General features: G+C 37.5%; 1 protein-coding gene across 1 annotated transcript in view; it reads left to right on the top strand.

Moving 5' to 3' along the window:
* The window catches only part of LRRC7 (leucine rich repeat containing 7), a 495,371-nt gene that overhangs the window by 302,810 nt on the left and 171,571 nt on the right, over positions 1-20,990 (top strand). The window contains exon 8 of the mRNA XM_059689215.1: positions 1,303-1,366. Within this exon, the coding sequence (XP_059545198.1) occupies positions 1,303-1,366 (64 nt within the window). The remainder of the gene's footprint in view (positions 1-1,302; positions 1,367-20,990) is intronic.

The following is a 20,990-nucleotide window of genomic DNA, read 5'->3' as shown; positions in this document are numbered from 1 at the left end:
TTGAGTTTTCTCCATAGCATTTATAACATTCTAGTATATTATTTTATTTTACTTAACATTAATTGTAATCTCTCCCCGCCCCCCCCCCCCCCCCGCCCCACCAACACTGTAATATAAAGTCCTTTTGGGCAGGAGTTTTTGTCTCGTTTATTCACTGCTGTACCCAGACCTCAGAAGATTGTCTGGTACATGGTCTTTCAATAACAGTTGCTGGGTGAATAAAGGGTACACACAGGTTGCATTTTGGAGTACCTGACAGTGTCTGGACTACACTAGTATTTCCTTTAATGCTCATAAAAGCCCTGTAAGATAATTGCTATATCCATTCTAAAGATGAAGGCACTAAAATTTCTAAGATGTGAGTCAATGATGTCTCCAGAATTTCTGTGTAGTCAGCATATATAAGGACAGCATTCTGGTCAGTGGAGAAGTAAAAATTTGACACTCAGAAATACACTATCTTTTCTTCTGTTGCATGTTGTACTTGTGAGTGGCTTGAGATACGCTGATGCATATAGTATGTGCTAAGGTATCTCTAACCTTTGGCAGCATCTCTTGCCCAAGGTTCTGCAATTATTCAGAGCAACCAAGCCAATATGTTTAGGAGACAGTGAATATAACGTTTGTCTATAGCAGAAGTTCATGTAGGGAAGTAGAAAATGACAAGATTGATGGTGCCATTGTGCCTATATTGTGGCTTTTTTGAATGCTCCGCTAGGAATTGGGCTATCATTGGTTCCCAAACCTGTGGTGACTTAAAAATATAGTTGTTCGAAACTATACCTCCTACTGGTATAGATGTTTAACAAGCTTCCCAGGTTTTTATAAAGCAGCCAACCCTTCCCTGACCGGTTTGGCTCAGTGGATAGAGCGTTGGCCTGCAGACTGAAGGGTCCCAGGTTCGATTCCAGTCAAGGGCATGTACTTTGGTTGCGGGTACATCCCCAGTCGGGGGTGTGCAGGAGACAGCTGATCGATGTTTCTCTCTCATTGATGTTTCTAACTCTCTATCCCTCTCCCTTCCTCTCTGTAAAAAATCAATAAAATATATATATATATATGAAAAAGCAGCCAACCCTGTAGTCTAACTAGACTGGCATTTGGGAACATGGTAAACTACTAAAGGTTTTCAGGTGGCAGTTTGCATAGGTTACTGTTATTTGCAGTTTGATTCTTGCTGGAAAGCACCCCTGTTGCTGTGCACTGTACAAACAGGGAAATCTAACAGGGAGGTGGGTGAGATGTTCTGGAGTAATGTGTCATGCTTTGCCTCACAATGGTATTTTTCTCCCTCTGTTACAGGTCAATGCACAAACTGGCCCAGCTGGAAAGACTTGACCTAGGAAATAATGAATTCAGTGAGCTGGTAAGCGAATGCATTTTCTAAACTTGATAAATACGCCCAGGAGATTTTTTTCTTTGTCCTTGTAGCTCCAGGTATCAAATCAGCAAGTGTACATTTGCATTTGCTAAATATAGAAACAAAATAAAATCTGGGGATTAAAATAATTGTTTGGCTCTATAGTAAGCCACAGAGAACTGGATAATATTAGGATTCACTACAACAAGGGGGATAAGCAGAGGCAGTTTGACAGTTTTGAGTACCAGTTACGTGGCAGGCACCATGTTCCGTGTATGACAAAGGTTATCTCATATCCTCCCGCTTTGACATGTCGCCATGGTAACTTTATGGAAATGAGCTCAAAGTGGTCACCAACTTACATGGCTTTAATGTGGTTTAACAGGAGTTAAACCAATACTTAACTCAAAATCTAAACCTGGAAAACTTCTGCCTTGGAGGCTTCTTAGTGGAGAGGAGACGTTAAGTGTCTTCTATTTCTAATTGTACTGAAAGTATCTTTCTAGTGAACACATGTTACAACCTCACTACGATCAAATATGACAGAATTCGGATTTCTCCTTTCAGGCTTAAGTGTCCTTTAAAATTTGCCTGAAGACTAAAGTCTCAAATGCAAATTAGAAAGCAAATACTCCTTTGCAAGCACACTCAGCTTTCTATTTCAGAAGTCTTCCACTTGGACATCTTCAAATATCAAAAATCCAATTCACCTAAAATGTATTTTAATTATTTATCAGTTAAAACAGTTAAGTAACCGGCTTTCCTCTCCCAGCTATGTTGCTAGCGATGTGACCATGTGTGAATTACTGAACCTCTCTAAGCCTCATTTTCCTCTTCTATAAAGTGGAGATTATAATGATTCCTCCCTTACAGGGCTTGTGTGAGAATCAAATGAGATAATGTAGGTGCCGGACCTGGAAAATGTGATTCTCAGTAAATCTAATGTACAGGGGTGTTGGTGTAAATTACACTGCATGTTGAATGAGCAAAAAAATTAACTTTTTTTTCTTTAACCATAACTGATCTGATCATTATCCCACAGTCGATTAGCTGTTTGTGGAAGGTAAAAAGGTACTTTTACTCTTGTGTGATTAAAAGTTTAATCTTCTTTAAAGGTTACATGGTTCCTCTCAGTGGTCGGCAAACTGCGGCTCGGCAAACTGCGGCTCGCGAGCCACATGCGGCTCTTTGGCCCCTTGAGTGTGGCTCTTCCACAAAATACTGACTTCTGCGCATGGGCCACGAAGTTTCAATTGCACTGTACGTGCACGCCCACACGTGGTATTTTGTGGAAGAGCCACACTCAAGGGGCCAAAGAGCCGCATGTGGCTCATGAGCCGTGGTTTGCAGACCACTGCTCTAGGTTGTGCTCATCTTCTTTGCATAGCATTTCTGTCTCTCGTGTCTCCTCTCTCCTTCCCTGCTTTTCTCCTTAAGATGGAATTGGATATGTGGGAAGGTGGCTGCACGTCTCTCTGACCTGAGGAAAGGGACTCTCCTGGCCTTGGGCTGGTTTTCAGAAGTACGCTGAGCACATGCTCTGGGCTGCTGTCTGCAGCTGGGCCTGCCTCCCGTGTTAAATCTGTAGTTCTGAACCAGTCGTCACTTCTTTGGGCTCCAGCGATATTCCCTTTGGGCTCAGGAGATATCTCCCTCTTGCTGGACATGCCACCACTGAGCTCTCATTGCCTATAGATACATGAGTCTCTGCCCTATCTTCCTTCCAGCATCAGGCTTGGCAGTTCATCTCCTGGTTTCTGTTGTGAGGGTTCTTCAACAACCATAACCCCTATAGCAGCCCCATAGCCAGTAGACATAGACTCTAAGTGTCTACATGATGTGCAACCTGAGAGAGGCCAAGGACCAATAAAATGCAGAGCCTCCCCCTGCCTGCTGCATCTCATTCTCAAGTTTGTCCTGCTTTGCACGCTTTCAACATTGTTATAGGGCAGCCTGGATGGTCAATAACAGATAGTGGCAAAACTAGTTAATACTGGTAGCTTTAAAATTAGTCCTTAGGAAGGTGGGATCTGCCCTTACTTTTATGAAGAGATGTAGCTTGGCCTAGTAGTTGAGAAACCATAGACAGTGGATCATGACAACTGAGATTTGACTCTCAACTCCATCTCCGGCTAGGTGGGTTCCTTTGGGTTTGTAGCCCACTCTCTCTCATCAACATCCTCTTTACTAAAACAAGGATCTCACTCTCATCTCTTTTGTAGGCTTTTTGAGACAATTTCATGCATAATACTCTATAATAAACACTTAATATGTGTTTCAGTGAATTTTAATTTCATCAGGTGTATCATTTTGCAAGCCTTTCATTTGTATAGTTTGTGAATAAATCTTTTATTATTAACTAGAGGCTCAGTGCATGAAATTCGTGTATGGGTAGGGTCCCTAGCAGCTGCTGGCTGCCAGCCAGGGCCTTCCTTTGTTCCACGCCGCCCCCTGGTGGTCAGCACATGTCAGAGCGAGCGAGTGAACTCCTGGTAGGTCGAACTCCAGAGGGGACACTTTGCATATTAGGCTTTTATAGAGAGAGAGATATTTGGAAACAGAGATGAATATTTGTTTTTTTGAAAATAGACTTACTAAAAGTAAATTTAAAATATATTTTCTTTATCTTACACTTTATGGTATCTAAGAAATCATCCAAGCAGAAACATTTGTTTTTTACTTTTGAACTCCCAATATTCCATAATGGTCACAAAGCAGTCTCTTCTTAATTTCTTTTCAGTTACCCCAGGGCACTTAATGTGATAATACACAGTTATTTGTAGGAGTGGGGGGAGTATAATTATGGAACTTCACATTCCTAATGTTATTCACTTTTAATCAAATGTCTGGCTTTTATTAGTCATATGTGTGGAACTATTATTTCTCTGACAATACAACCTTTAATGAAAAAATAAGAGAATTTTCTATGATAAGAGGCCTCTGGAAATAATGTAATATGAAAGAAAGAGGATTAAATTCTATTCTACAGCTAGATGTTGACACCCAGGAGATTACTATTAGGTGATTCATTTGTGTGACATGGTAATGAGACCGATGTGGAGAGAAAAATGACAATAAGTAACTTTTAAAAACCTTAGAATGTGAAAGCCTAATAAGAACAAAAATTTACTTGCTTAAAAATCAATATAAATATCCCAAATGAGATTCAAAGTTGAAATATCTATTAATGGATGCTCCTGTTATAATGAAAATTTCTAAACAGAAGGTATTATTTTATGTTTCTAACAGTAGTAAACCACCAAAAAATGCTGGGCAAACTTCTAGGGACATAATAGGTAATTAATGTTGGGGTGGAGTTTTTTAATATATTTTTATTGATTTCAGAGAGGAAAGGAGAGGAAGAGAGATAGAAACATCAATAATGAAAGAGAATCATTGATCGGCTGCCTCCTACATACTCCACCTTGGGGATCAAGCCCACAACCTGGGCATATACCCTGACTGGGAATAAGTCGTGACCTCCTGGTTCATAGGTTGATACTCAACCACTGAGCCATGTCAGCGGGGCAATGTTTGGGTGACTGTTGTTGTTTTCTAATTATTTCTTTCATGGCTTGTTTTTTCAATATAAAATTAATAAATGAATAGTTTTCAAATTTTAGAAGTTTTTAAAAAGTATAAAATGATAGTAAAAGTCATCCACAACCTCATCTCCTTATATGATCAAAATTAATATTTTTCTAGTGTCTTCTTCCTGCCCCTCCCCCTCATTTTCTTTTAATGAGATCAAATGTGTATTATTTGGAGCCAGGTCAGAGATGGGACACTATTAGGTTGATTTGTGGAATTGGATCACATCAATCCTTAAAATCCTCTGTGTACGATCACATAATGATTCAGATCTTCCCACAGTCATAGAATGGTCAGGGCCACTAAAACATATTCAGTAGTTGTCACGGGCCCAAAAACCCTATGGTAGGTATAGATTTCAGGTATATAGAGATCTGTCCAATGAACTGAGTCCCTATTGCCCTGAACTGGTTGAGGAAATAATGGAACCCTGAAAGCAAATCACCACAAATGAGAAGAATATAGAGCAGACTGAGCAGCAGAGCCTGGAGGATGATGGGATCAGTAGGTGGATCCAGAACCAATGTGAAGCCCTACTGACCATCCCTCTAATTCAGTCCCAGCTTCTTAGCTTCCAGCCTCTCTCACTACCTCGCTGCTCCCCTCCCTGCACTGGTCTGGACAGTTGTTTTTCATATGAGTTTTAGAATTAGTTTATGAAGTTTTAAAAAGAAAATTCTTGTAATTTTATTAGAAATGCATTGATTCTATTAGATTCTATAAATCAAATTTGATTGGATTAACAATGGAAAATTTTGATATTGATTTTCATTAGAAACCAACATGACATATCTCAATTTGTTTGTCTATTTCAATCTTTCAGCTAAGTTTCAAAAGTTTCTTCAAAAAAAGTTTTACACATTTTTAGGTTAGCCCTAAGTACCTATATTTTTGTTGTAGTTATCAGTATACTTTTCAAAGGTTATTGTCTCCAACTGTTTTGTTGCAAGTATACAGTAATCCATTTGATTTTTTGTTTTTTGCTTATATCCAGCTACCTATTAAACTCTACTAAAAACATGAATAATTGCCTTAGATTCTTTAGATTATTCTGTGTAGTGAATCAAAAGTCTGTGAATAGTTGAATAGAAGTAATTGTTATTGTCTGATTCCTGATTTTAATGGAAATTTACTTAATGTTTTGTTATTAAGAATATTCTTTACTATTAGTTTGGGTTAGCTTCAGGATTTACCTTCCTATTTCTAAATTACTAAGACAATTTATCATAAGGAGATGTCAAGCTCTATAAAAAGCTTTTTGACATTTATCGAAGTAATAGCATTTTTTTCTCCTTGAATCTATTAATGCTGTGAATTATATAGAGATAGTTTCTAATGTAAGACCACCTTTGAATCTCTGAAATAGACCCAACATAACATTGTTATGATATAACAATGATAATGACCATCTATATAAACAGTATGCAGTTCAAGCCTATCTAGGATTTTTAAAAATCCTTGCTCATATGTGAGATTTGTATACATTATTCTTGTGTACTTTCTCTACCTGTGATTTTATGTTTCTCATCAGTTTTGGAAAATTATCAGTCCTTATCTCCTCAAATGTTGCCTTTTACCTATCTGGTCTGTCTTTCCTGCTGGAATTTGGATTAAATATGAATATGAGTATGATATGTGATCTAAAAATTCTATTTTATTAATTAATTTATGTTTTTTTTCTGAAAAAGTAATCAGATAGGTGATAATTTTTAAATGTTTATTTTGTATCATTAAAGAAAGCATCTTGGTCTCTCTACCAAACATACTCATTCCTCAGAATTTGAAGCAGAATGGAAAGATCATTTTAAGAGTATTTTAACTCCTTGAACTATTTAATGTACCAATTACTGACAGATATTTTTTAATTATAGGCCACTCAAATTCTGCATTAAAAAAAATAAATTGTAATAAACAAATACCTAAGTAATAGCAACAAAAATATTTAAAGAGTAAAAAGAGTTATTTCACATGATAAAAAAAAAAACAAAAACATTTAAGCCTCAGCTGGTTTGGCTCAGTAGATAGAGGATCAGCCTGTGGACTGAAGGAACCTGGGTTCAATTCTGGTCTAAGGCACATGCCCGGGTTGCAGGCTCAATCCCAAGTGGGGAGCATGCAGGAGGCAGCCAATCAATGATTCTCTCTCATCATAGATGTTTCTATATAACTCTTTCCCTCTTCCTTCCTTTCTGAAATCAATCAGTAAATAAATAATTTTAAGTTTTCTAAAAACACAATGCAAAGATGGATTGGATTTAAAAGTTCAAAGAACTCATCAGGAAATGCTCAGTAAGTCTACAGACCACTAGAAGCAAGAATTTCTAACCTTAGTATTCAAAATGAATTCATTTTGGTTGACATTCTTCATTTTATTTCATAGAGTCCAACAAAAAATTCAAATAGATAAATAAAGAATGGAGAAACTCTGAGAAGAAATACCAACAATTGCATAGATTATCTGTTTGGACTATACAAATACTACCAATGTGCTTTCATAGAAATTTAAAACAATTAATACTTATGCTAATGTTTTAACTTGTATCTACAATTAATTTGAATTTAATTAAAGAATTTAACTTAAGAATTAAACTCATTCTACTAAAAAGTGTAGCTACCAATGGTTTCAGCTCCCTGGTTTGCCCAGGGTGGACTCATTTTTAATTACCTGGGATGCATGTATACCTGAGGCAAGCACTTTATTTACATATGCAGTAATTTTCTTTATGAGTGATTACAGCATAGGTTTCCCACACCTATTAATCACACTTTGTCAGTTATTCTTCAAGTAAAGTTTATACGTAGATAGTAATAAAATACAATTTGTCATCAAATAACTGGCTACCCCAATTTTAAGGAATATATTTGAAACATCTTAGTCACTAACTTTTCCATTTCTTATATTTGTAAAACGTCCAAGGACACGTATTGTAGATATATATCATAGACATTGACAAATGTTATTAATATAACAAGAATTTTTTGAAAAATGAAGCTTATTTTTTAAATTATTACAGGCACATCAATTTCTGTATCAAAGTCCAGGCAGGAGGTGGAAACTATATCAATTATTTCACAAAGAAAGTTTTACATAAAGAAAGGTTAATTGTGCATCAGGGAACTAAAAGAGTAAAAAAGAGGCACCGAAGGGTTACAGACATAACTCTAGGACAGTGATGGAGAACCTATGACACGCGTGTCAGAGGTGACACACGAACTCATTTTTTTGGTTGATTTTTCTTTGTTAAATGGCACTTAAATATATAAAATACATATCAAAAATATAAATCTTTGTTTTACTATGGTTGCAAATATCAAAAAATTTCTATATGTGACACGGCATCAGAGTTAAGTTAGGGTTTTTCAAAATGCTGACACGCCAAGCTCAAAAGGTCCGCCATCACTGCTCGAGGAAGTAGCTAAAATCTCTAGGAAACAAATGGGAGAAGGTATTGTAGGGAACTGGGAAAACCTAAAGCTGGGACTAAGACATCTATAGAGGGCACCAGCCAGCTAGGTAATAGTGGTGTCCCTTAGGGGGCCTGATAAGGTTGGTTCTAGTTGTGTTGAAAATTGCTGTTGCTGAGGTTCATTGTTGCTACAAGGAGAAGTGTTGCCATTGATGCTACTGTTGAGATGCTAAAATGACAAGGAAGTAAAACAAGGAGCAAGTCCCATCTTCTTCCTCTGGCCTCCCGGTCTCTCTCCAGCACACCCAATTGTCAGTGCCTGTCACAGAGCTGCCTGTCCAAAAAGAAATGTTAATCTCGGAATTACAAGCAGAATATAATGGGCCCACAGCTGAAAGGCAATAGCTTAAGAATTGAAAGTAAAACAAATGTTTATTTTTGCCAACTCACTTGCAGTATCATTCTCTCCAGAAAGCTTTCCCTCTTCCTAGCAGAGCACCAGGTTCCCAACTGGTGCTTGATAAAGATTTCTCAATGACTTGAATGAGGAATGATTTGATTTTAAAAGTGAACCATTTGACCCAGTGATCCCACTTCTAGGAATATATCCCAAGAAACTAGAACACCAAGCAGAAAGGATATATGCACCCCTATGTTCATAGCAGCACAATTTACCATAGCTAAGATTTGGAAACAGCCTAAGTGCCCATCAGCAGATGAGTGGATTAAAAAACGGTGGTATATCTACACAATGGAATACTATGCTGCAGTAAGGAAGAAGGAATTCTTACCATTTGCAACAGCATGGATGGAACTGGAGAGCATTATGCTAAGTGAAATAAGTCAGTCATAGAAAGATAAATATCACATGATCTCACTAATTTCTGGAATATAATGAACAACATACACTGATGAACAAAAACAGATCCAGAGACAGAGAAGCACCGATCAGACCGTCAAACCTCAGAGGGAAGGTAGAGAAGGGTGGGGGTAAGGGGGAGAGATCAACCAAAGGACTTGTATGCATGCATGTAAGCCTAACCAATGGACACAGACACCAGGGGGATGAGGGCATGAGTGGGGAGGTTGGGGGCATAAGGACACATATGTAATACCTTAATCAATATAGAAAAAAAAAGAAATAAGAAATAAATAAATAAAATAAAATAAAAGTGAACAGTTCAGCCAATTCTCATCTTCAGAATTATGCCTACATAAATAGGAAATTAAAGTATTTCCTCCAATTCTAAAGTAGAGGAAACACTTTATCTGAAAAGCAGTCATTCTGTAATTAGCTATCTTTTGAGGAATCAATTTCAATTCACTTTGAGACACACTTCCAAACAAGTTTCTCCATGAAAATTAAAAGTACAAAATTTGAAACTGTGCCCAATAAATAAATAAAACTGTATTTCCACTAACTCTGGAATTTGAAAGGAATCCTTGATGAATCATTCAAACAAAATGTATTTTCTGACTGAAAAGAATTGTGAAGGCTTTTTATCACAGGAAGATCACATTGGGGTGTCCACTTTTATAAATGCAACATCTGTCTACTTAGGATTGTGAAAGCAATTTCCAATATCACACATACAAATAAAGAAACTTACTGTCTTGCTTTCAAACTTTCCCTTTCGTAGCAATAAAATAAGTCACCTTTGCCTTTGTTTTCAAAGGAAGCAATTTTTCCCTCATTGCCATTTCTTATTACTTTAGTATCATAACTGGGCACTGTGAATCAAACTAATTAGCTCTGTTTGCCTTTCTATAAATAAATTGTTCTAAGAGTGGCACATATCTCAATGTAGTCAAGTACCTTGGTGATTCTATCAACAGTTCTACCAGAGAAATTAAAGAAAAAATAAACACTCCCTGATTGAACCAGGGTAGACTACATTAAATAAGAGTACAAATTTAAAATCAAGGCTTCACAAAGAAAACAGGAGATTATGTAATCATGGAGCACACCCAGGAGAACATTCTTGAGTTGTGAATAGGGATTGTGAGTCACCTAAATAACAAACATAAATTGTATGCAGAGTAATCAAATTCAAACTGGAATCTTCCTGACTTACATACTGAGTTGGTAATATCTGGATGTATTACCTGAAATTGAATTAATAGGAAAAAAGTTATTTGATTTCAGGTTTCACAACAAACCAAAACTAAAAGAATGAAAATGCCAAGGAGAAATATAGAAATATAAAGAAAAGGGTATGAAGAATGTGTATGTGTGTGTATGTGTGTATGCATGTGTGCGTGTGTGTGTGTGTGTGTGTGTGTGTGTGTGTGTGTGGTGTAATTAAGTGTAGGTGGCCAGAGAAGCTTCACTCAGAAGGTGACATTTTAATAAAAACTTAAAGAAGACTAGAGAGGAAATCATGCAAATATCTGGGCGGAAGATTGTTCTAGAAAGAGGGTACAGGAAAAGTACAAACATCAAAGATGAGAGCAGCGCCAAAACCGATTTGGCTCAGTGGATGGAGCCTCGGCCTGTGGACTGAGGGGTCCCGGGTTCGGTTCCGGTCAGGGGCATGTGCTTGGGTTGCGGGCACGTCCCCGGTGGGAGGTGTGCGGGAGGCGGCTGATCGATGTTTCTCTCTCATCGATGTTTCTAGCTCTCTATCTCTCTCCCTTCCTCTCTGTAAAAAATCAATAAAATATATTTAAAAAAAGAAAAAAAAAAAGATGAGAGCAGGCATAACATGTGGACATCAAGAAGACTAGAATGGCCCTTGCTGGTTTGGGTTAGTGGGTAGAGCATCAGCTCACAGACTGAAGGGTGCTGGGTTCGATTCAGGTCAAAAGTTGCAGGCTTGATCCTTAGTCCTGGTTGGGGTGTGGGCAGGAGGCAACCAATTGATGTGTCTCTCTCACATCAATGTTTCTCTGTCTCTGTACCCCTCCCTCCCACTCTCTCTAAAACTCAATGGAAAATATCCTTGGGTGAGGATTAACAACAACAACAAAAAAAGACTAGAATGGCTAGAATAGATTAAGTGAGGAGAGGGGGGTGATCAATTATTTGGGAATGGAGTGGGTTGGGGTAGGGAGTAGAGATAGAATCCTGTAAGACATTTTAAGGTTTTGAACAAATAGAACCACTGGTCTGACTTACATTGTTACATTATATTATATTATATTACACTAGGTTACAGTATGTTATATTACATTAATTTACATTATGGTACATTATATTACATCACATTACATTATATCACATTACATTGCCAGGATCACTTTGACTGCTGTGGGGAGAATAGTTAGAAAGTGGGGCAAGGTGGAGTTAAAGGGACCAATTAAGAAGTTGTTGCAATAATACAGGCAAGAAATTACAGTGTCCTGGAGTGGGGTAGTATCAGTGAGGTGGCAAGGAGTTTGTTTCTGGGTAAACTTTAAAGATATAGGCCAGAAGTAGAATCTGAACTTGCCAATTAGGGATACCCTCTTTCAAAAAAAATAATACACAACTAGGAATACACAATTAAGTACATAAGTGAATGAAAAAAGAAACTATGAATTTTAAATTACAAATTAAAATTAATATAGTACAATTTTAAAAGCCGATAAGTGCCATAAACACCATTAAATCTGAAAAATAGCATAACATACATTTATGATGCTCCTTTCCCCACGCATTTCGGTTTCATGCTCTTTGACAGCCTTTTCACATGACAAATACGCTGTAATATCATTTTCTATGGAGAGAATAGACAAATAATCCAATCTTTTATCTACCATGGATTTTATCACTGCTAGTTCAGAAACACTTATTTAGCCTTACAATTTTCAATGTTACACCTTGTAAAATTTTAGGATTGTTGTCATATTTTGGAAAAGCTGTGGCTCAATACATTTTAAGCCTTGTTTCTCCTCCTCCACATAATATTTCTGGTGCTGGGAACCAATGGACCTGTTCATGTCCCAATATGTTCTCTGGTCCTGTACCTCCGTGTCCTAATGGTCAGAGGGGTGGCACAATGAGCAGTGGGCATATTTCTGGAAGTCATTTCTACACTAGATGGCCAGCAATAAGTTAACTATATGCCGACATGATTGCAATCCAAATAAATATATTCCACTACAACTATAATAAACGTATTCTTATGCAACTCCTTTTATCTAGCATCCTAAAATGTCTGTGACGTGAGAAAAATTACAACAGAGAGGAAGTCAGGATAGAAATTATAGTTAAAATATTTTTACTTTTACTCAGCATTCCAGGCCTAAGCATATACCGGTATTCCTATTGCTGAACTATAACAAATGACCACAAATTTAGTGTCTTAAAACAATACAGCCCTGACCGGTTTGGCTCAGTGGATACGTTCTCAGCCTGCAGACTGAAGGGTCCCAGGTTCAATTCCAGTCAAGGGCATGTACCTCGGTTGCAGGCACATCCCCAGTAGGGGGTGTGCAGGAGGCAGCTGATCGATGTCTCTCTCTCATGGATGTTTCTAACTCTCTGTCCCTCTCCCTTCCTCTCTGTAAAAAATCAATAAAATATATTTAAAAAAAATACAAATTTATTATCTTACCATTCTGAATTCAGAAGTCCTAAAATCAGGGTGTCATCGTGGCTTTGTTCCTTCTATAGGTTTCATGGGAGAATCTGATCCTTGCCTTTTCCAGCTTCTGGAGGCTGGTGGCCTCTTTCTCACATCACTTCAATCTCTATCATTACATTTCCTCTGGCTCCTCTTCCATCATCACATCTCTTGCTCTATCTTCTTGACCCTCCTGCCTCCCTCTTAGAAGGATGTTTGTGATTATATTAGGACCTCCCTCCCACCCCTGGATAATATAGGATAATCTTTTGCAAGATCATTAACTTAATCATGTATGAAAATTCTCTTTTACCATTTAAGGCAACATATTCACAGGTTCTGGAGATCAGGAGATTGACATCTTTGGAAGCCCATTATTCAGTCTACCACAATCTGGCCTCTGCCCCCAAAGATTCATATCTGACCCACATGAAAATGCCCTTGCCCCAACTCAAGTTTCCCAAAAGTCTCATCCATTAAAACATCAACTCTGTATTAAAATCTCACCTAAATCTCATCAGTTCAAGTTCTCAAACTTCATCATCTAAAGCAAGCATGTCAAACTCACGGCCCACGGGCCACATGCCTCATTTATTTGGCTCGTGTTAGCCTTTGAGTTTGACATGCTTGATCTAAGCATCTAAATAGTCATGGGTAAACTTTGGGTATAATCCATCCCTGGGCAAAATCCCTCCCATCTATAGACCTGTGAAACTAGAAAACAGTTAATCTGCTTCCAAAATACAGTTGTGCAATAGGCATAGAATAACAGTTGCAGACATTTCCAGACAAATACTTTTTTTAAAAAAAAGGACAAATTTCAAAATCCAGCCAAGCAAAATTCTTTAAGTTTCAGACCTTAGAATAATATCTGTGGCTTAAGACACAGATATTATTGTTCTGTGCCTTTGGCTTCTGAGTCATCCTTCCTTTTCCAAGAAGGAAAGCAACTTTTTGCAGCTGAGTACATTTACCAACTGTTTCCTACATATAGAATTTTAGGAGTCTGGCAGTTTTATTTTGTCCTATCTCTGACCTTTTCAACCTATGCTGGCAATGTTTCTGTTGATATAACAGTCATAAGAGCTTATGTTTATTTTCTCCTTAGTCTCCATTGCCCTAGGAGCTATGTCGGTAAAGATATTGCTACAACATGTCTGACATTTTGCTGCCTGTGGAGTCTTGTAGGATTTTTATGGTTTTCCGTCTTACATTTAAATCCGTTAGCCATTTTGAGTTTGTTTTTGTGTATTGTGTAAGTTGGTGATCTAGTTTCATTTTTTTTGCATGTATCTGACCAAATTTCCCAGTACCATTTATTGAAGAGACTGTCTTGACTCCATTGTATGCTCTTGCCTCCTTTGTCAAATATTAATTGAGCATAATGGCTAGGGTTGGTTTCTGGGCTCTCTGTTCTGTCCCATTGGTGTACTAGTATATGTCTGTTCTTGTGCCAGTACCAGGCAGCTTTGAGAAGCATGGCTTGGTAATATGGCTTGATAGCTGGTATTGTGATCCCTCCAACTTTGTTCTTCTTTCTCAGGATTGCTGTGGCTATTCGGTGTCTTTTTTTATTCCAGATGACTTTTTGGAGAGTTTGTTCTAGATCTTTGAAATATGCTGTTGGTATTTTAATGGGGATTGCATTGAATCTGTAGATTGCTTTGGGTACTATGGACATTTTAATGATGTTGGTTCTACCAATCCATGAACATGGTATGTTCTTCCATTTGTTTATGTCTTCCTCTATCTCTTTTTTCAATGTCCTGTAGTTTCCTGAGTAGAGTTCTTTTACCTCCATAGTTAAGTTTATTCTTAGGTATCTTAAATTTTTTTGGTTCAATGGTAAATGGGATTGTTTTTCTAGTTTCTCTTTCTGTGAGATCATTGGTGGTTATATAAAAAAGCCATAGATTTCTGGGTGTTAATTTTGTGTCCTGTTACATTGCCGAATTCATTTATTAGGTCTAGTAGTTTTTTGATGGAGTCTTTGGGGTTTTCTATGTACAGTATCATGTCATCTGTGAATAAGGTCAGTTTTACTCCTTCTTTTCCAATTTGGATACCTTTTATTTCTCCTTGTCTGATCGCTGTGGCTACCACTTCCAGTACTATATTGAACAGGAGTGGGGAAAGTGGGCACCCCTGCCTTGTTCCTGTTCTTAGGAGAAATGAGTTTAGTTTCTGCCATTGAGTATGAGGTTGGCTGTAGGTTTGTCATATATATTCCTGGCTTCTTTGAAGATGTCTGACAGGTTTCTGGAGACACATACATACCTAACCTCTTTGTATAGCCTTTGTGGTAATGAATGAATTATCTGACCTTTTAACCCTTACAAGACACTAGCAAAAGATTGCCCAGACATACCCTTGATTTTTTTTTCCTGGCAGTGAATCTCCTAATTTTAGCATCTTTTGCAATCTGGAAAGGAAAAGAACTTCCCAAATCAAGTCCTGGTTATTTTTTGCTTAACAGTTCTCTCAATTTACCTCTTTCATCATGTATAGTACTGTAATCAGCAAGTAGAAACCAGGCCATACCTTGGATACTAAACTTGAAAATCTGTTCTATCAGAATGTTATGTCCATTAGTGAAAGGGGGGTTTTAAAATCCTTTACTATTTTTATGTTATTGTCTATTTCTCCCTTCAGTTTTTTCAATGTTTGCTTCATAGATTTGAGTTTTCTGATATTGTATAATTATAATACTTATAAATATTATATATTCTTACATAATGGACCATTTTATAATTGTGTCATTTCTTTGTCTTTTGATAGTATTTAACATCTATTTTGTTGGATATAAGTATAGCCAGGGGTGGGCAAACTTTTTGACTCGAGGGCCACAATGAGTTCTTAAACTGGACCCAAGGGCCGGAACAAAAGCATGGATGGAGTGTTTGTGTGAACTAATATAAATTCAAAGTAAACATCATTACATAAAAGGGTACGGTCTTTTTTTTTTTTTTAGTTTTATTCATTTCAAATGGGCCGCCCACGGCTGGGTTAGAGTGTCCCCCCCCCCCCGCCCCCCCCCTACACACACACAGAAGGGCCTAGGGCTGTCTCTATTCTCTTCTGGTTACCATTTGCATGAAATATCTTTTCCCATTCTTTCACTCTCAGCTATGTGTCATTAAATCTAAAGTGAGTCTCTATAGACAGTATATAAATGGCTTTTTTTTAACCATTCAGTCCAAAAAAAAAAAAAAAAAAAAAAAAACCAATGTCTTTTGATTGGGAAATTTAATCCATTTACATTTAAAGTAATTATTTATCTGAAATAATTTACTATTACAATTTTGTTAAATGTGTGTGTCTTCTTTGTAGCTCTTCTGTCTTTTCCCTCTGGCTGTCTTCATTTGTGTTTTATTGATTTTTTTTTTATAGTGACACATTTTGATTCATTTTTTATTTTCCTTTGTGTATCTTTTTTTTGAGTATTTTGTCAGGTAATTTATATACCAGCATTGCTTTAGCATAGGTTTTTTAAGATTTATTTTGTTCCTTTGTTCAGGCCTTACTTCCCTGTTTCTTAATGTTCTGTGACACTTTTCTTTGCTGTCTGCACAACTAAAAAACACCTACCTTTCCCATTTTTTGAAGACTAACTCTATACAGGGGAAGACCTGTACCAATCAGTCCAGCTAGAGATTCCAGGGATAAGAGAGGTAGTTTTAAGATCAAGAGTTCTATTCTGGAAATCTTAAGTTTGACATCCCTATTACATATCCAAATGGAGATGCCAAGATGGCTAACTATGAGTTTGGGCAGAAGTACAGATAAATATCCTATATAATAAAGAGGTAATATGCAAATTGACTGTCACACCTTGCACAAGATGGCCACCCCCATGTGGTCACAAGATGGCCTGCAGGGGAGGGCAGTTGTGAGCGACCAGGTCAGCAGGGGAGAGCAGTTGTGGGCGACCAAGCCAGAAGGGAGGGCAGTTAGGGGTGATCAAGCCAGCAGGAGAGCAGTTAGGTGTCAATCAGGCTGGCAGGGGAGTGGTTAGGGGGTGATCAGGCTGGCAGGCAGAGCAGAAGTGGTTAGAGGCAATCAGGCAGGCAGGATAGTGGTTGGGAGCCAGCAGTCCCAGATTGTGAGAGGGATGTCCAAGATTGGAAAGGGTGAGGCTGGGCTGAGGGGCACCCTGCCCCCCAGTGCACAAAATTCATGCACTGGGCTTCTAGTATATAATAAATATAAGTATATAAATTTATTTTAAAACCATGTGACTAGATATGACTACCAAAGGAAAGAGTATAAACAAAACATAAAGCAATAATTTATACATACTATAATTGTGTACGATAGATGCAAGTAGAATCGCTCTGGTAAAATGAGGGAGGGGTCTGGTACCCAACAGCCTTCTTCTATTTCCTGTTGCTCCACAACACAATTCTATAATCTGTATTAACAAACTCAATTAACAATTGGGGGATATTGTGGAAGGCACAAGATGCTCCCCAAGATCTGTATCCCCTGAAATATATACTAGCATGTCTCTTCCTATTTATTCAAACAAACAAGTGCGTGCTGTGAAGTGATTTTGCAGATGTAATTAAAGTCCCAAGTCAGCTGACCTTAAACAGAGAGACCCTGGGTGAATCTGATCTAATTAGGTTATCCCTTCAAAGATAATGGACTCTTCTTAATTAAAGCGATTGAAAGTGTAAAGGGCTCAGGGAAAGAGCCATATTTCAAGGATCTGAGAGTGACCCCAGCAAGGAAACATCTGACAGCAAGGAAGGAAACAAGGACCTCCAACCCTAAGGAACTGAATCCTGCCACATGACCATGAGCTTGCAAGAGGACTGCAAACTCCAGATGATAATGCAGTCTAGCCAACACCACCATTTTGGCCTTTGAAACCCATGCCCTGACTTCTGACCTACAAAATTTTGAGTGTTGGTTTAAACTAGTAAGTTTTCAGTTATTTGTTATGCAGCATTAAAAAAAAAGAACAGCTATATTTTATGTATTGTTCTTGCAAAGATTAGAACACATTGAATAATTGAAAGGATTGGTAAGACTCCAAAAAGCATATGCATGTGGGACTTTCAATAAAGGCCGATGATACAGTAGAGCAGTGAAAGGGAGAATGCAGGAAACCTCAGGGCCCCAAAGCCTTCCAAGTACAGCTTTCCAAAATCTTCTTATTCACACGAGGATGTGCTTCATCTCTGCATAAAACCACCAGGATTTGTATGATAAATCTTAGTGTCACGAAAGCTCCCTAAAAGTTTCCAGTAGCATCTTTCATGCCCTCTGCACACATTGCCTGCCAGGCTATTGAACTGGTGATGACAGGTTATTATCCCCACTAGGGGACTTTCAATCTTAAAATAGTGTTAGAAACCTTTAATTAACCACTGCCCTGACCTTGGCCCAGAGTCTAGGCTTTCCCAGAGAGAAGTTTAGAGATGAACCATTCCACCTGTAAAATAATTCTATGCCATACAATTCTGTCTCCCTTTCCCTTTCCCTACTTTACTATCCCTGGGTCCCCAAACAGGATATTACATGTTGGCTATGGTGAATGAGCAGCCTTCAGTGCATGCCTGGATAATCAAGATTGTGGTTAGTTACCTGGAGTGAGGCACTCTGGTTAAGTCCTCAGGCCTGAAGAGTGCTTCTCAAGCCATCATCTCTTTCTGCCATTGTCAGGGATTCTTAGGGGCTAAAGCTATACTTGCCAACAAGTTGTAGAGGAAGAACTACTAATGATAAACACATTATAGAATTTCACTGCTATTTTGATTGTGGCAACCTGAAGTTAGTGAAACATTGCCTTCTGCTCTATCTGACCCCACACTCATGATAGAAGCCAAGTAGAAACAAATCTTCATTGAACAGTCCAAGTTAGTGAAATAGTCCTAAGTGCTAATGCCTGACTGCCTAGATGTCCTCCGATTGATCCTTATGGACTAATTATGGCCTCTTTTGCTCCCATTCCCTGCTTTCCAAGTCTGAAAATTGTCTTTGTTTAAATTGTTAAACTGTTTACATTACTCTTTAGTTGTAGTACAGAAGTGTAAAAAGGAAAAAGGAAAAAATCCCCTTTAGCAACCTCCCAGTCCCATTCCCCATAGGTTAGCACAGTTTAATGTCTGTCACCTACTTATTTTCTATCTATGTACAAACAGGCACCTGCATATACATTTTCCCCCTTAAGAATATATCATGGACACTGTACATCTTTGATTCATTTTTAAAAATTATCAATGGTTTCCCTCAATGGGCATCATATTATTTATTAAATATATAATCTATTGATGGACATTTATGTTTTTCCAATATTTTGCTATTGTAATGATGCAATGACTAATGTTTGACACATTCATGCAAATATTTTCAAAGAATGGCTTCTCAGAGATAGAATTGCTGGATCATTGAATTGCATATTTTATTTTAATGGATACTGCAAATTTTTTTCACAAAAGCAGTATTAATTTACATGAACTTTTGGAACTCATTAGAGAAACCAAACAATTCTGACTTCCCAGAGGGACCCCTTTCTGTTTGAATTAAGTCATAGGTGATTGGCATTGAATATTTTTTTACAAATATAATTAAATCTACTCTGTATCTTCTGTAAAATTCTTTAAGTCTCTAAGTCTTATTTTACTCTTTTCTGTTTATTAGCAGCAGCATTTTTCTGTTTCATTTGTTTTTAGATTTTTTCTGTTTTTATCATGTCAACAGAACTTGAAGAGAGATGAGACATAAAACCATTTTGACATGAATCCAACTTAATGTTTATCAACATATGTTTATGCTATATTTATGTAGGTACTCTGCAAGCACTGAGGATACAAAGATGAATAAATTTTACCTTTCATATATTCAAACCCAATAAGAGTTATGCAAATTATAACACCACTAGAGGCCCGTTGCATGAAGAGATTCGTGCAATAGGCCTTCCTTCCCCTGGCTGCCGGCACCAGTTTTCCTCCAGCACCCGGGACCCAGGTCTTTGGTCCGGCCACAAAAGAGAAGCCAAGCCTCGAGGCTAGGCTTCTCCCCTCTGGCCGCAGCGGGAAAGTGTTCAGTCTTCAGTCTTTGCACCTGCATATGCAAATTAACTGCCATCTTTGTTGGGTTAATTTGCATAGTTGCTCTGATTGGCTGGTGGGTGTAGCAGAGTGACACCAATTTGCATGTTTCTCTTTTATTAGTGAAGATAATTAACATAAAAAATGGATTGGTGGATGGATCGATAGATGATGATAGATAGATGATAGATAGATAGATAGATAGATAGAAAGAAAGAAAGAAAGAAAGAAAGAAAGAAAGAAAGAAAGAAAGAAAGAAAGAAAGAAAGAAAGAAAGAAAGAAAGAAAGAAAGAAAGAAATAGGGGATCTGAAGAGTGACTTTTGAGGGGGAAGACAGAGAGGTTTACAGTAAGGTAAGATTGAAAGCTAAGTAGGGGATAAAGAAAAGCTGGTAGCTATAGAGGGATGAAACAGAAGGGTAGGCTTGAAGAGCTTGAAATGGTTAGATATGGCTGGATACAGATTCTTTTATAGGATAAAGGGAGGCAAGATTAGAAAAATAAACCGAAACAAGAGCATCACATTAAAAATTTGCTATTTATTTAATGAATAACAGCCTGAACATTTTTAAGCAGGAGAAAAATATATTTAAGTCTACATTTTAAAATTTACCTCTGATATGAGGATAAATTAACCACTCAAGCAACAACTTTTATTGATAACCTACTGTGTGTTAGAGATTATGATAGAATCTAAAACTTTAATAGACTAGACTAAAATCAATGATAATTGAGTTATTATAGTAGACTCCAAAACAGATTAAATAGCCAAAACTAAAAAATGAAGACAGAATAAATGAAGAAAAAAAAATAATGGATTCAAGAAATAAAGAACTTGAAAAGGGGTGGGTATATTAAAGGGAGAAAGAATCAGGTATGTTTATTTTAGTTATAATTGGGATGATTTGGTGGATAATGTTATTAATTGAAGTAAGAGGAGTAGAGGAAGAAGTAGAAGTTGGGTAGGAAAAGGTGGAGGTTCTGAACACCCTGAATTTCAATTACCTTTGGAACATGTGGGTGGGAA

The sequence above is a fragment of the Myotis daubentonii genome, chromosome 3 (genome assembly GCF_963259705.1).
Source record: "Myotis daubentonii chromosome 3, mMyoDau2.1, whole genome shotgun sequence".
NCBI lineage: Eukaryota > Metazoa > Chordata > Mammalia > Chiroptera > Vespertilionidae > Myotis > Myotis daubentonii.
The sequence above is the reverse complement of the archived record's forward strand: the minus strand, read 5'-3'. Positions and strand labels throughout refer to the sequence as shown.